This window comes from Elgaria multicarinata, chromosome 11, assembly GCF_023053635.1.
Source record: "Elgaria multicarinata webbii isolate HBS135686 ecotype San Diego chromosome 11, rElgMul1.1.pri, whole genome shotgun sequence".
NCBI lineage: Eukaryota > Metazoa > Chordata > Lepidosauria > Squamata > Anguidae > Elgaria > Elgaria multicarinata.
In genome coordinates, this window is record NC_086181.1 from 41910234 (window position 1) to 41922008 (window position 11775).

At 42.5% G+C, this 11775-nt stretch overlaps 1 protein-coding gene across 1 annotated transcript; it reads right to left on the minus strand.

Moving 5' to 3' along the window:
* Window positions 1-377: 377 nt before the first annotated feature.
* Window positions 378-10340, minus strand: LOC134405923 (vomeronasal type-2 receptor 26-like). The gene is made up of 5 exons (XM_063137172.1): window positions 10186-10340; window positions 6862-7153; window positions 4372-4599; window positions 1388-1514; window positions 378-1273 (listed from the first exon to the last, which is right to left on the minus strand). Exons 1-5 carry the CDS (start codon window positions 10338-10340, stop codon window positions 378-380), a joined length of 1698 nt encoding a protein of 565 aa, XP_062993242.1.
* Between the last annotated feature and the right edge of the window lie 1435 nt (window positions 10341-11775).

The following is an 11775-nucleotide window of genomic DNA, read 5'->3' on the forward strand; positions in this document are numbered from 1 at the left end:
TAAAGTGTAGCTCTCCTCCTATGCATCTCAAAATCCTGCTGTCATGTTTACTTTTTTCTATACTTCCCCCCCATCCTAACCCATTCTATGCTATATTATACTGTAGTGAACTTGATTCATGTGACATAGAGCACTCTTATTCTGTCCAGACTGGTACATTTTACTACCAATTTCCCATCATAGAACACATCCCATGGTGAAATAGCTAAAGGATGCATTTGGTGAAGTTAACAGAGGGGAAGTCTAAGAAATGACAGAAGCTTAGAGGGGAGACTCAAAATGATTACAAGTGAATATTAACATTATATATTCCTTTATGCTCCAAATATATTTCCCTTGAGAATATACCAGTTGGGAAAATGGACATATTCTTTAGACTATTTCCTTATTAAGTGCTCCCTGCTGTTCAGTTTCGGTCTCAACAAAATGACGTAACATTTTGGTGAAAAGATGCAGCCCAGCAACCCAGCACTGGAAAACAAGATGGAGAAGATCTCCACAGCCACCATGGCTTTGCCTTTTGTGCTTAGGTAGGTAGGGACAAAGGAAACCCACACACTGCAAAACACCAACATGCTGAATGTAATAAACTTGGCTTCATTAAAACTGTCAGGTAACTTGCGGGCCAGGAAGGCCACAATGAAACTGGCAATGGCCAGCAAACCCATGTAGCCCAGAACACAGTAAAATATGGTGACTGAGCCTTCATTACATATCAGAATGATTTCTTCAGTCACAGAGTGCATGTCAAAGTCAGGGAAAGGAGGAGTGGTTGCCAGCCAGATGACACAAATGGTGGCTTGAATAAGGGAGCATGGAAGGACAACGAAATGAGCCAGTGTTTTCCCAACCCATCGCTTTAACCCAGATCCAGGCTTTGTGGCTCTGAATGCAAGAGAAACAAGTGTGGTTTTTGCCAAGACACAAGAAACAGCCACTGAGAAGATGATGCCGAAAGTTGGTTGTCGGAGAAGGCAGGTCAGTTTGCCTGGTTGCCTGAGGAATAGCAAACAAGAGAGGAAGCAGAGAAGGAGGGAGATGAGCAGAGTGTAAGTGAGGTCCCGGTTATTGGCTTTGACTATGGGTGTATCTTTGTACTTCAGAAAAATACCTAGTACCAAGGCTGTGATCAGGGAAAAAGAAACTACAACCAAAATTAAACTGATCCCTAAAGGTTCACCGTAAGATAGGAAGTTCATAACTTTTGGGATGCAGCCATGTTTATTCTTGTTTGGATACTGATTTTCTTGGCATTTAATACAGTTGTTCATATCTGGGAGGAAAAAGAAGAAGAAGAAGAATGAAGAAGAAGCTCTCATTTTAATTCCAGTTCATCGAAAAGAACAAACGTCGTATGATGGCAAAACTGGAGAACTGCATTACCTACCAGTTTCATTTGAAATCTTCCCTTCTGGGCATGCATCACAATCATAGCAGCAAAACTTTTTGCCTTCTTTCCCTTTCTTCTGAGTGCCAGAGCGACAGTGTTCATTACAGTCAGAAACGGGAAGCACCTATCCATATACGTGAAAAAGTTAGAACAGTGACACTGAAACCAATCCAATTCACCACCACCACCATCAGGAGAAATGCATGGGTGGGAATTCTGGGAACCCCAATGTTAAGAAGTGAGCCCAGTCTGGATGAGAGTGTGTTGCAATGGTGTAATGTCATGCAATCAAGGCATGGACAAATGTTGCCTGGGCTTCACCTTGATGACACATGAAGGAGCGAGCGAGGGGGTTTGCAGGTGAGGAGGAGCACCTCCTCCCCTCCCAATTTTCCCCCTTTACTTTGGAGGAGGCGCCACACCTGTGTATGGGCCACCCACACCTCCTTGCATCTCATTCATTTGTTGTTGTTGTTTTACCTTTTTGTTGCTTCTCTCCATACTGGAGAAGCATGGAGGTGGGCCAATGGCCTTTCAGCCCACTCTCCCCCCCTGTCTGCACAGATGGTGACCAATCAAGTTTCACCATCTGCCCAGGCACACCTTCAAAGCAGCTCCAAGAGAGAGAGAGAGAGAGAAAGTTGCATTAAGTGCCTGACTTTTCAAAAGCAGAGCTTTGGGGGTTTGCCCCTGGATGGCTTCAGGATGGCGACTGCATCATAGAGATGACTGGCTGCCACTCCGGATCCACCCAGGTCAAATCCCTCATCAAGACAAGCCACTGATCAGACCAATTAAGAAAGGGTAGCAGCTATTGCACGGAGCTTGCACCTGACAATCTAGGGACAGTGTCAAGATTGATTGGTAGTGACTCCCAAAGTTTTAGACAGAAGGCTCCTCCCCTGCTTGTCTGCCCCCTCCCCAAGCCAGAGTAATACAACCTGCTTTATTCAGTAATGCAAACTTTTCTTCCATTGTGATAAAAAAATATATATAAAATCAGACCATCCACATTTATTTGTACAGCACCACATCCTTCCAAGTGCCCTTCCTTTCTAATGAGTACATACAGAACCTAGGCAAACGTGATGCGATTCTGTTTCCCATAGACAATCCCGAGAGTTTTTTTGGTTTCATATTCCATCAAACATAAAAGTATTGCATTTTTAAAAAGCATCAATCAAATCACTTAAACCTTTTAGGGTTGGTACGGCCCAGGAGGCTAGGTACAGAAAATGGTGTTTTGATAACCACATCAAAGGTAAGAACAAGAAAATATTTTGTTTTTGCTTTTTAATGAAGAAGCCCTTTGGTGCAATTAACTGATGTACAAGACTTCATAGGAGAATGCATATATTTTTGCCAAGATTATTGCATGTATATTAACTTGTATAATAAATGACTGAACAGTGATATTTGGGCATTTATGGTGGCAACTACGTTTGATTGTACTAATGTAAGCCTATGCGGCAGGGTCTTGCTATTTACTGTTTTACGCTGTACAACACCATGTACATTGATGGTGCTATATAAATAAATAAATAAATAATAATAATAATAATAATAATAATAATAATAATACTCAACACCACTGATAAACTTCTAGGGCTTCGTGGTCCTTCCGAAAGGGAAATTTTGTGTACCCCAATTTGCAGCTGCCATTATCATGGAGGGGGGAAATACACAATTTTCTCAGCTTTGGGGAAATTGTGCATGCCCGCCCACCAATGAGGGCCTTAAAGGACGTACTAAAGTTAATAGGGCTTTCAAGGCTTCCATTGGTGTGTGGGGGGAGAAATGCATGATTTCCCAAAGGCTGGGTACATGGCATATTCTCTCCACTGCACTGATGGCAGCCACCATTAATATAGCTGGGGGAAAGGGCATGATCTGGAAGCATGCCAGAATCCATGGGCAGGATCGCAAGGTGTGAGATGGGCTGTTTGGGCCAGGGGTGGCAGGGCCGGTGCTACCATAGAGGTCACTCAGGCAGCCGCCTAGAGCACCAATTTAAGGGGGGCACTGAATACCTCACCTGGAAGCCACTCTCCCACAGCGGCTCTGAGAGGGTGGCTTCTGGGCATGCCATTCCGAAGCCACCTGCACGCCCCAGCGTCTTGGCTTCACTTCAGCTGGGCGCCCACCCAGCCGAAGTGAAGCCATGCCTGCCCACCCCAGCATCCTGGTTTCGCTTTGGCTGGGTGGGTGCCCAGCTGAAGTGAAGCCAGGACGCTGGAGTGGGGGGTGGGTGGGCGGCTTCAGAATGGCGCACCCAGAAGTTGCTCTCCCAGAGTGGCTTCCGGCCAGGCGTGCTGTTCCGAATCCACTGCCCCCCCCCCCCAGTGTCCTGGCTTCACTTTGGCTGTGCGGGCAAGGTGGTGCCCCACGCCCAGGTATGCTGGGCTGGGGGTGGGGTGGGTGGGTGGGTGAAGGCAGCTCACCTGCCTAGGGTGCAAATTTGGGTTTGGGGGGGTGAGCTTAGGGAAGCTTGCTGGGCCCTGAGCCCAGGGTGGACTCTCACACCATCCCTATTGCAGAGTACCCCGGAATGAAGATAGGAGAAAGAAGTGGGAAGGAGAGCACTACTGGATGGTGTGTAGAGAAAGCCTAGCTCTGGTGCTGTAAAAGTTGACGAATCTTGGATGATGTAGTCATAAGATAGGATTTTTATTTTAAAAAACCTCAATTAGCTCAATGTTTCAGATCCCAAGATCCTTCATCAGGAGCAAAGTTGAACACTCTTTTCTTATGTCAAGTCCCTGTCAGAAGTTGCAGCTCCTTTGACAGAAAACACTTCTGACGATGATGAAAAGAGTGTTCAACTTTGCTCCTGATGAAGGATCTTGGGATCCAAAACGTTGAGCTAATTGAGGTTTTTTAAAAATAAAAATCCTATCTTACGACTACACCATCCAAGATTTGTCATCTTTTACAGCAGCAGAGCTAGGCTCTCTCTACACAGAGTACCCCGGAAGCCATACCTGGTTAAAATGTCTGTGCCACACTATCATCTCATCATTGATGAATAGTTCATTTCCTTCAGAAGCAGTGGGATCCATACTACCAACCTTCACTGTCTGGAAACTTTTGTTAGGGAAGGTGACCATATTCACGATGTCAAATCCTCCTCCCATTTCCTTTTTTTCATTAAATGACATGGTTTCCTTTGCTGAGTTGTTAAACAAAATGCCATGAAGAAAGGCATGGAGCTAGTTGAAGGAGAAAAAGACACTGAGAGGAAATCACCCGTGCATGATTTTACAGTGAAATTCTCTTCAATCTGCAAATACCTGCAACAGAACTTTGCATGACGCCTTTTCCCTGATAACGCATAGAGGACAAAACTGTCTGCAGCTGCACACTGTATGTAATTGAAATAAGAAGACTTTGTTCTGTAGACATTACCTGCCAAGGCTGAAGAGGCTGAAGGTCAATTCTATTATTTCCCACCAATGGTCTTTGCTTAGATCTAGATATGTCCATGGAATGCAAAGCATGAGCTAAGGCATAGACAGCATTATAGATTTTATAGCTTGGCCCAGTCATGTGCATCTCAAAAAGATCTGTGGTAAGTCCCTCTAGCATCTCTTCTCCAGTACATGTTTCATTGACCTTCACCAATGCTCTTGAATCTGGGAAAACACAGTCAAATGCTTGAGCCCAGATATCTTTGAGAAAGCTCTCTCCTTTAGTCCAGCTGGGCTTTATGCTCTGAAGGTAGTTCCTGAACCCTAGAATGTCTTTTGAGTGAATCGTGAATGAAATGGCACCTTGGAACATCTGAAAATCCCTACCCCTCTCAAGACCCGTTGATATTAATTCAGTCTGGGTTGTTATAATCCACACTTTCCCAAAGGCTGTGTTTCCTTTATTTTGAAGATCTTGAAAAAATATAATGATTCTCAGCCATGAAACCGTCAAAGATTCTCCATACAAGATAAATATATTGGCTTTAGAATCTGTGAAAAGTGCTGCAAATATTCTCGCCATTGCATCATACACTTTATCCCAACCATCCATATGAACTTGTTGAGGGATTCTTTCTGTGAAGGCTGAGCAGATTGCATTCTGGGAAAGCAATGGTTCCAGAACCTGCAGGAAACGTTCTCCACTGTTATCATCCACGATAAAGATTCCAACCCATGTCCACCCAAAATGTTGAAGTAAACGGATTATTCCTATATACTGATGGGCCTCATTTGGGGCCAAACGATAAAAGAAAGGAATCTGTGTGGTTTGTATCTCTTCTGAGGCAAATGAGCCATATGTGAGCTGAAATAATACAAACAAATATTTTAGAACATTGCTAGGAGCAATTTCTGTATGCATGTGCCTGTTTATGCTTAACAACGATGTCGAATGAATTTGTATGTTCTGTGAGAGTTGAAATCAAGAAGCATTCTAGTGAAACATTTGAAATTATGTGACTATAATATACACCAGCTTAGGGTGACCATATGAAAAGGAGGACAAGGTTCCTGTATCTTTAACAGTTTTATTGAAAAGGAAATTTCAGCAGGTGCCATTTGTATATATGGGGAACCTGGTGAAATGTCCTCTTCATCACAGTTAAAGTTGCAGGTGCACTGCCCTCTTTTAAATCTTGTCACTCTAGTATAGCTCCTGCAGCTTTAATTGTTGTGATGATGAGGGAATTTCACCTGGTTCTCCACATTTATCAAATGACACTTGCTGAAATTCCCTTTTCTATGCAACTGTTAAAGATACAAGAGCCCTGTCCTCCTTTTCATATGGTCACCCTACGCCAGCTGTACCCCTTCCTAGAGTTGGAAGACCTAAAGATGGTAGTGAATGTTCTGGTAACTTCAAGGCTCGACTTCTGCAATGCGCTCTACATAGGGCTACCTTTGTGCCTAATCTGGAAACTTCAGTTAGTTCAAAATATGGCAGCCAGGTTGGTCACCGGTACACCTAGGGGTGACCACATTACACCAATTTTAAAATCTCTTCACTGGCTGCCAATTAGTTTCCAGGCAAAGTATAAAGTGTTGGTTATTACCTTTAAAGCTCTACATCATTTGGGTCCAGGCTACCTGTGGGATCACCTTCTCCCATACAATCCATCGCACACACTCAGGTCCTCTGGGATGAATTTACTTCAGTCAGCCAAACTAGGCTGACAGGTATTACCCAGAGGACCTTCTCTTCTGCTGCTCCCAGACTGTGGAATGGCCTGCTGGAGGAGACTTTTAGCATTTAAGAAAGCTATAAAAAACTGTTCTATTCTGGCAGGTCTATCCAGTGGAATTTTAGGATGTTTTTAGGATGTTTTAGGATGTTTTAATAATGTATATTATGTTTTTAATTCAGTTTGATGTATTTTATTCTTACTGTTGTTCCCCACCTTGATCCAAATGGAGAGGCGGGTAAGAATTATTATTATTATTGTTGTTGTTGTTGTTGTTGTTGTTGTTGTTGTTGTTGTTGTTGTTTTCCCCACACTACAATACCTGTGGAATTTTGTAGATTTCTAAGATGTCTGCCATATGGTAGGAGGTTTCAAAGCCAAGTCCACCAATGATGGCTACCAGGTTTTTCTGAGTGTCACATTTGTAGTTGGGGACAAATCTCTGCAGTTTGACGAGCAGGTCCAGAGTGGTCCGATAGGTCATCTTTGTATTGTAATAGCTGTCATAGATGTGAAAACCAAGTGTGACATTGGGCAAGATCTTAGGATTCTTGTTGATCTCATTTACTGCAAATGTCAAGGCAAGGGTGTGCTGGTAGAACTTTGTCACTACACTGCAAATATAGTGAGGATATTATTTTAGGAGAAGATTCTACAATGGAAGAAGTCAATATTTCACAATTCAAGTCTGATACGCACCATGTCAAAATGATATTTCCATGGCTGGTTTGAAAAGCATATTTATTACTTTACAAATAAAAACACAGCAAACCTGGTTGAGAATAAGACATTGTATGGGGAGTATGCCAAGTAAGAATTTCTGAGACAGGAGTGTGCATGGACCACAAGCATCTTTGGCCCATTTTGTGGTCCTGCAACACCCACAAATTGCTTTGATGTTGCATGTCTGTACATGCTGAGTTTATGTCTATAATTGTGTATTCTTGTTAGAGGTCTATGTTTTGGTAAGTATATCTATGGTGAGGATGGTGGATTTGCAGGTGTGAGCTGATTAGTTGAGAGTATGAGAAGGAGGGTGAAGTGTGTGTGTGTGCTATATAAAGTAGGTGCTGTGCCTGGGGGAGGGAGGCAGGGGGTATGTCTAGACCAGGGGGTGGAGAGGGGTGATCTCACAATATGATGATTGTGAGATTCCCCCTCCCTGTTTACCTGTGGCATGCGACATCCCAGGAGGAAGAGGATGTCGCACCCGCCATATTTTTTTGGTTTTTTATCGGAAATGAGCACAGGAGTGCTCCTATGAAAAAGGTGAGTTTTTTATTTTAAAAAAAGACCCTGCTCCTCCCTCCCAACCCTGATGGGAACTATGAAAGTGGTACATGGTATGTGTCAAAGGGCCCCAGCAGTTGTCAGTGCAGTTCAATCCTCATAGAATCATAGAATAGCAGAGTTGGAAGGGGCCTACAAGGCCATCGAGTCCAACCCCCTGCTCAATGCAGGAATCCACCCTAAAGCATCCCCGACAGATGGTTGTCCAGCTGCCTCTTGAAGGCCTCTAGTGTGGGAGAGCCCACAACCTCCCTAGGTAACTGATTCCATTGTCGCACTGCTCTAACAGTCAGGAAGTTTTTCCTGATGTCCAGCTGGAATCTAGCTTCCTTTAACTTGAGCCCATTTTTCCGTGTCCTGCACTCTGGGAGGATCAAGAAGAGATCCTGGCCCTCCTCTGTGTGACAACCTTTGAAGTATTTGAAGAATGCTATCATGTCTCCCCTCAATCTTCTCTTCTCCAGGCTAAACATGCCCAGTCTCTCTTCATAGGGCTTTGTTTCCAGACCCCTGATCATCCTGATACTCCTTTAAAGCAGTAGTGTGGCTCCTGCATTTATATACTGCTTTCATACCGCTTTCATAGTGCAATATCCTGCTTGGTGTAGATAAGGCCCTACAGATTCTATCTCAAGATTTTTATGCCCTTCAAAACAAAGGAACATAAGAACATAAGAAATGCCCTGCTGCATCAGACCAAGGGTCCATCTCATCCTGCACTCTGTTCATTCTAACCAACTTAAGCTTTCTAATGAGCAGAATATATTTTTAAAGCCCACAAGAAAAAGTGATTGGACACAAACTCTCAGATATTGAAAATGTTTAATCTGCTTTTTTCTTTGATCATATACATGTAATAATTTTAACAAAATTTAATAAATGTAATAAAAACACACACACACACCACCCTATGCTCTTTGATTTTCTGTACCTGATCGTTAAACCATTTCACTTCAAATAAGAGGAGAACTTAGTTAATTATTGCCTGAGCCAGTTTTTAGAATGTGGAAGAATTGTTAGCACAGAATAAGATACAAATTTTCCTGTCCCAAAATTTCAGCTTTCTAAATCAAGTGAAACAAATGTACAGGTGCATACTAGTACAAAGATATCCTAACCAAATTGTTCCAATATTTGGCAGGTGTATTCTACTCCTAATTTGACATAAATCACAAAATTTACTATGCCTGCAACTATCATCCAATTTGGACCAAATGAAAACCAAACCCTTATAGCTTTCTTTCTTTATTTATTTGCTATGATAGTCAATGATAAGCACAAAATATTGATTTTCCAAAGAGCAACTTAGGCCACAGCTAGACCTAAGGTTTATCCCTGGATCATCCAGGGGTCAAACCTGTTCATTAAGGTGACACACAGGGGATCCAGTGCTCATGCAGGGGCGAACCCTAGATGATCCCAGGATAAACCTTAGGTCTAGCTGTGGCCTCAGGTTCACTATTGCATTGAAGCAGACAGTCTCTGAATCATTTCAATCCAAATCGGGCTCGTTTCCAATGTGCCAAATCAGTGTCTGAGTCCTCTAGCTGTTACTACGTTGGGACTTGATAAGATGGAACTGCCATTTGTCAATGAAAACAATATCCAATTACAGCAAGACTTTAACCATGGAATAGAATCAAAAGTAGCATTCATATCTACAAAAGCAGAATACATTTGTACTTTCAAGGTCCTTGCATGTTTTCCCACCAGGTGTGTGAACACCAAACAGTGATTCTAATCTGAGTGGTTTTCTCTAAATGCTGTTTGATAGTCAGTAAGTACACCAGCAGAAATATCTCAAATATAACTTCTTCATATTCAACAACAAACAGTTTCTAAGGTTTGTGTATTAAGAAGTCTACACCCAGAGTTTCTTTCCCCTTTCCTGTATTCTCTCTCTCTCTCGAACTCTCTAGAACTCTGTTAGTTTTCACAGATTCTCCCCATTGCTGATTTTTAAATTTCCCTCTTTCATTTACCTTATTTTTAGTGCTGGGGAGATGTTTCATGCTCTCCCCAATTGCTGCACTGCATCTAATATGCATCTAATATCTGGCTGCATGTAAATTCCATGCAGAAGGAGGTGTTGCCTTAGGTTGAACCAATCCTACATGTGGTTTCTTTAAGCAACTGAAATAAGTGTTGGTTGTTTTTCTTCCCCAGTGGTCTGGCATAGCTCTAGGGTCACCATAGGGAAAGGAGGACAGGGCTCCTGTATCTTTAACAGTCACATTGGAAAGGGAATTTCAGCAGGTGTCATTTGTCTGCATGCAGCACCTCCTGAAATTTCCTTTTCAAAAAAACATATATAGCTCAGTAGATGCAGAAGGTGGTGGTGGGGATTAATCCTTACTGTGGAATCTCAAAGAGCTTCTGAGCAGGATATTCCTTGAATAAAAGCTCATCAAAACTATAAAAAATCTGAGTAGCAATCCCACCAATGACGAGGCCACCCGGCTGATACCACTCATGTGGAACAGGGAGAGGATCATCTTCACGGCACTTCATGGTATCCAATTTGAATTGGCACATAATGGGAGGCAGCAGAAGCAGGAATACCAGTAGACCCAACATCCTGGAATTAAAGCTTTTCTCTACGCACAACATTGTTGACATGTACAATGGCTGCCTAACGTCTATTGCATTTTGATGGTGCCTGACTTTGCCAACACAGCTCTAGAAGGGGAACTTGCCCACTTTACTGCTAGAATCAATGGGGTTACAAATGCCTGGAAAGTACCTTAGATTGCCAGGACTACAATTCAAGTTTGTCAGGAGCAACAAAAACAAAAAGCAAAGACAAAGGAAACTGTCAGAGATGATGCTGATAAAGCCCTGCCTGCCTCTTGCCCCTATTCCCAGTTCTCCAGAGCAACAACAACAAAAAAAGTAGACTTATAACCACTGTCAGCCTTGATTTTTGTTTTTATTCCTCCTATTAAATTCTGGAAAGCCTTTGGAGATTTGGCCAAGTAAACAATTTATTGTGATTTCAATAATTGCAAGGGGGGAGATAATTACTTCTCCAAAGCATGGACTCTTTTGGAAGAGTGCCACTTTTGGTGGAAAACAGGTTGGCTTTTTCCACTCCATACATATTCAGACTTCTCTGTTCCCCAAAGAAATCAGAAAATGACAAGACATTAACGCTGACCAAAACCACAACAGGAAAGTAAGACCCGAATATGAAGCTGTTGTCTTGACAATGGATGCAAATTTGTGCAATGACACTTTATTAACTTGCCTCCACTACCAATATGCCCTTGGCCTTGAATAGCATCCCTGAAACAAATCCCCACTCTCCCAATTTATCAACTATAATCATGAAGGTAGAATTGGAGAGTACATTTTGTGTAAGCACTTTCAGAACAGTCTTTTGCATGTGTTCAGAACAGTCTTTTGCTTACCCACAGGGAAGTTGATATATATTATTGCAGCCTTAAGCACAGAACCTACAAGGGGGGAGGTGATCCTTGATATTATCCTCAATCGTGCTTCTAAATGATAGCCATATTGATTCTTAAACATCATTTGTAGGACATGCATTGTTTTGTTTCTTTTTCATCCCATCCCATTAGATGCTATATTATACTGTAGTAAACTTGACTCATAAAGCATAGAAGAAATCTGGGGAACTTCTGCTCCTCAAAATTGTTCGACTACATACAACTATCATCCTCCCTGACTATTGGACATGCAAACTTGGGCTGATGTAAGTTGGAGTCCAACAAAACATTAAGGGAAACAATTTCCTTAGCCCCCAGGATTGTCAGGAATAATTAAGGTCTTGAAGTTTAGCTAAGAATCCATTAGAAGTAGTCTGGAAGGCTTGTTGTCTGTCAAGCAATCTGGAGGAAGTCACACCTCCCTTTAGAAGCTAAGGCAAAGGCGAGGAGCCTTTGCTAGGAACATCTTACCTCATGGCCTGAAACCCCTCCCTTGT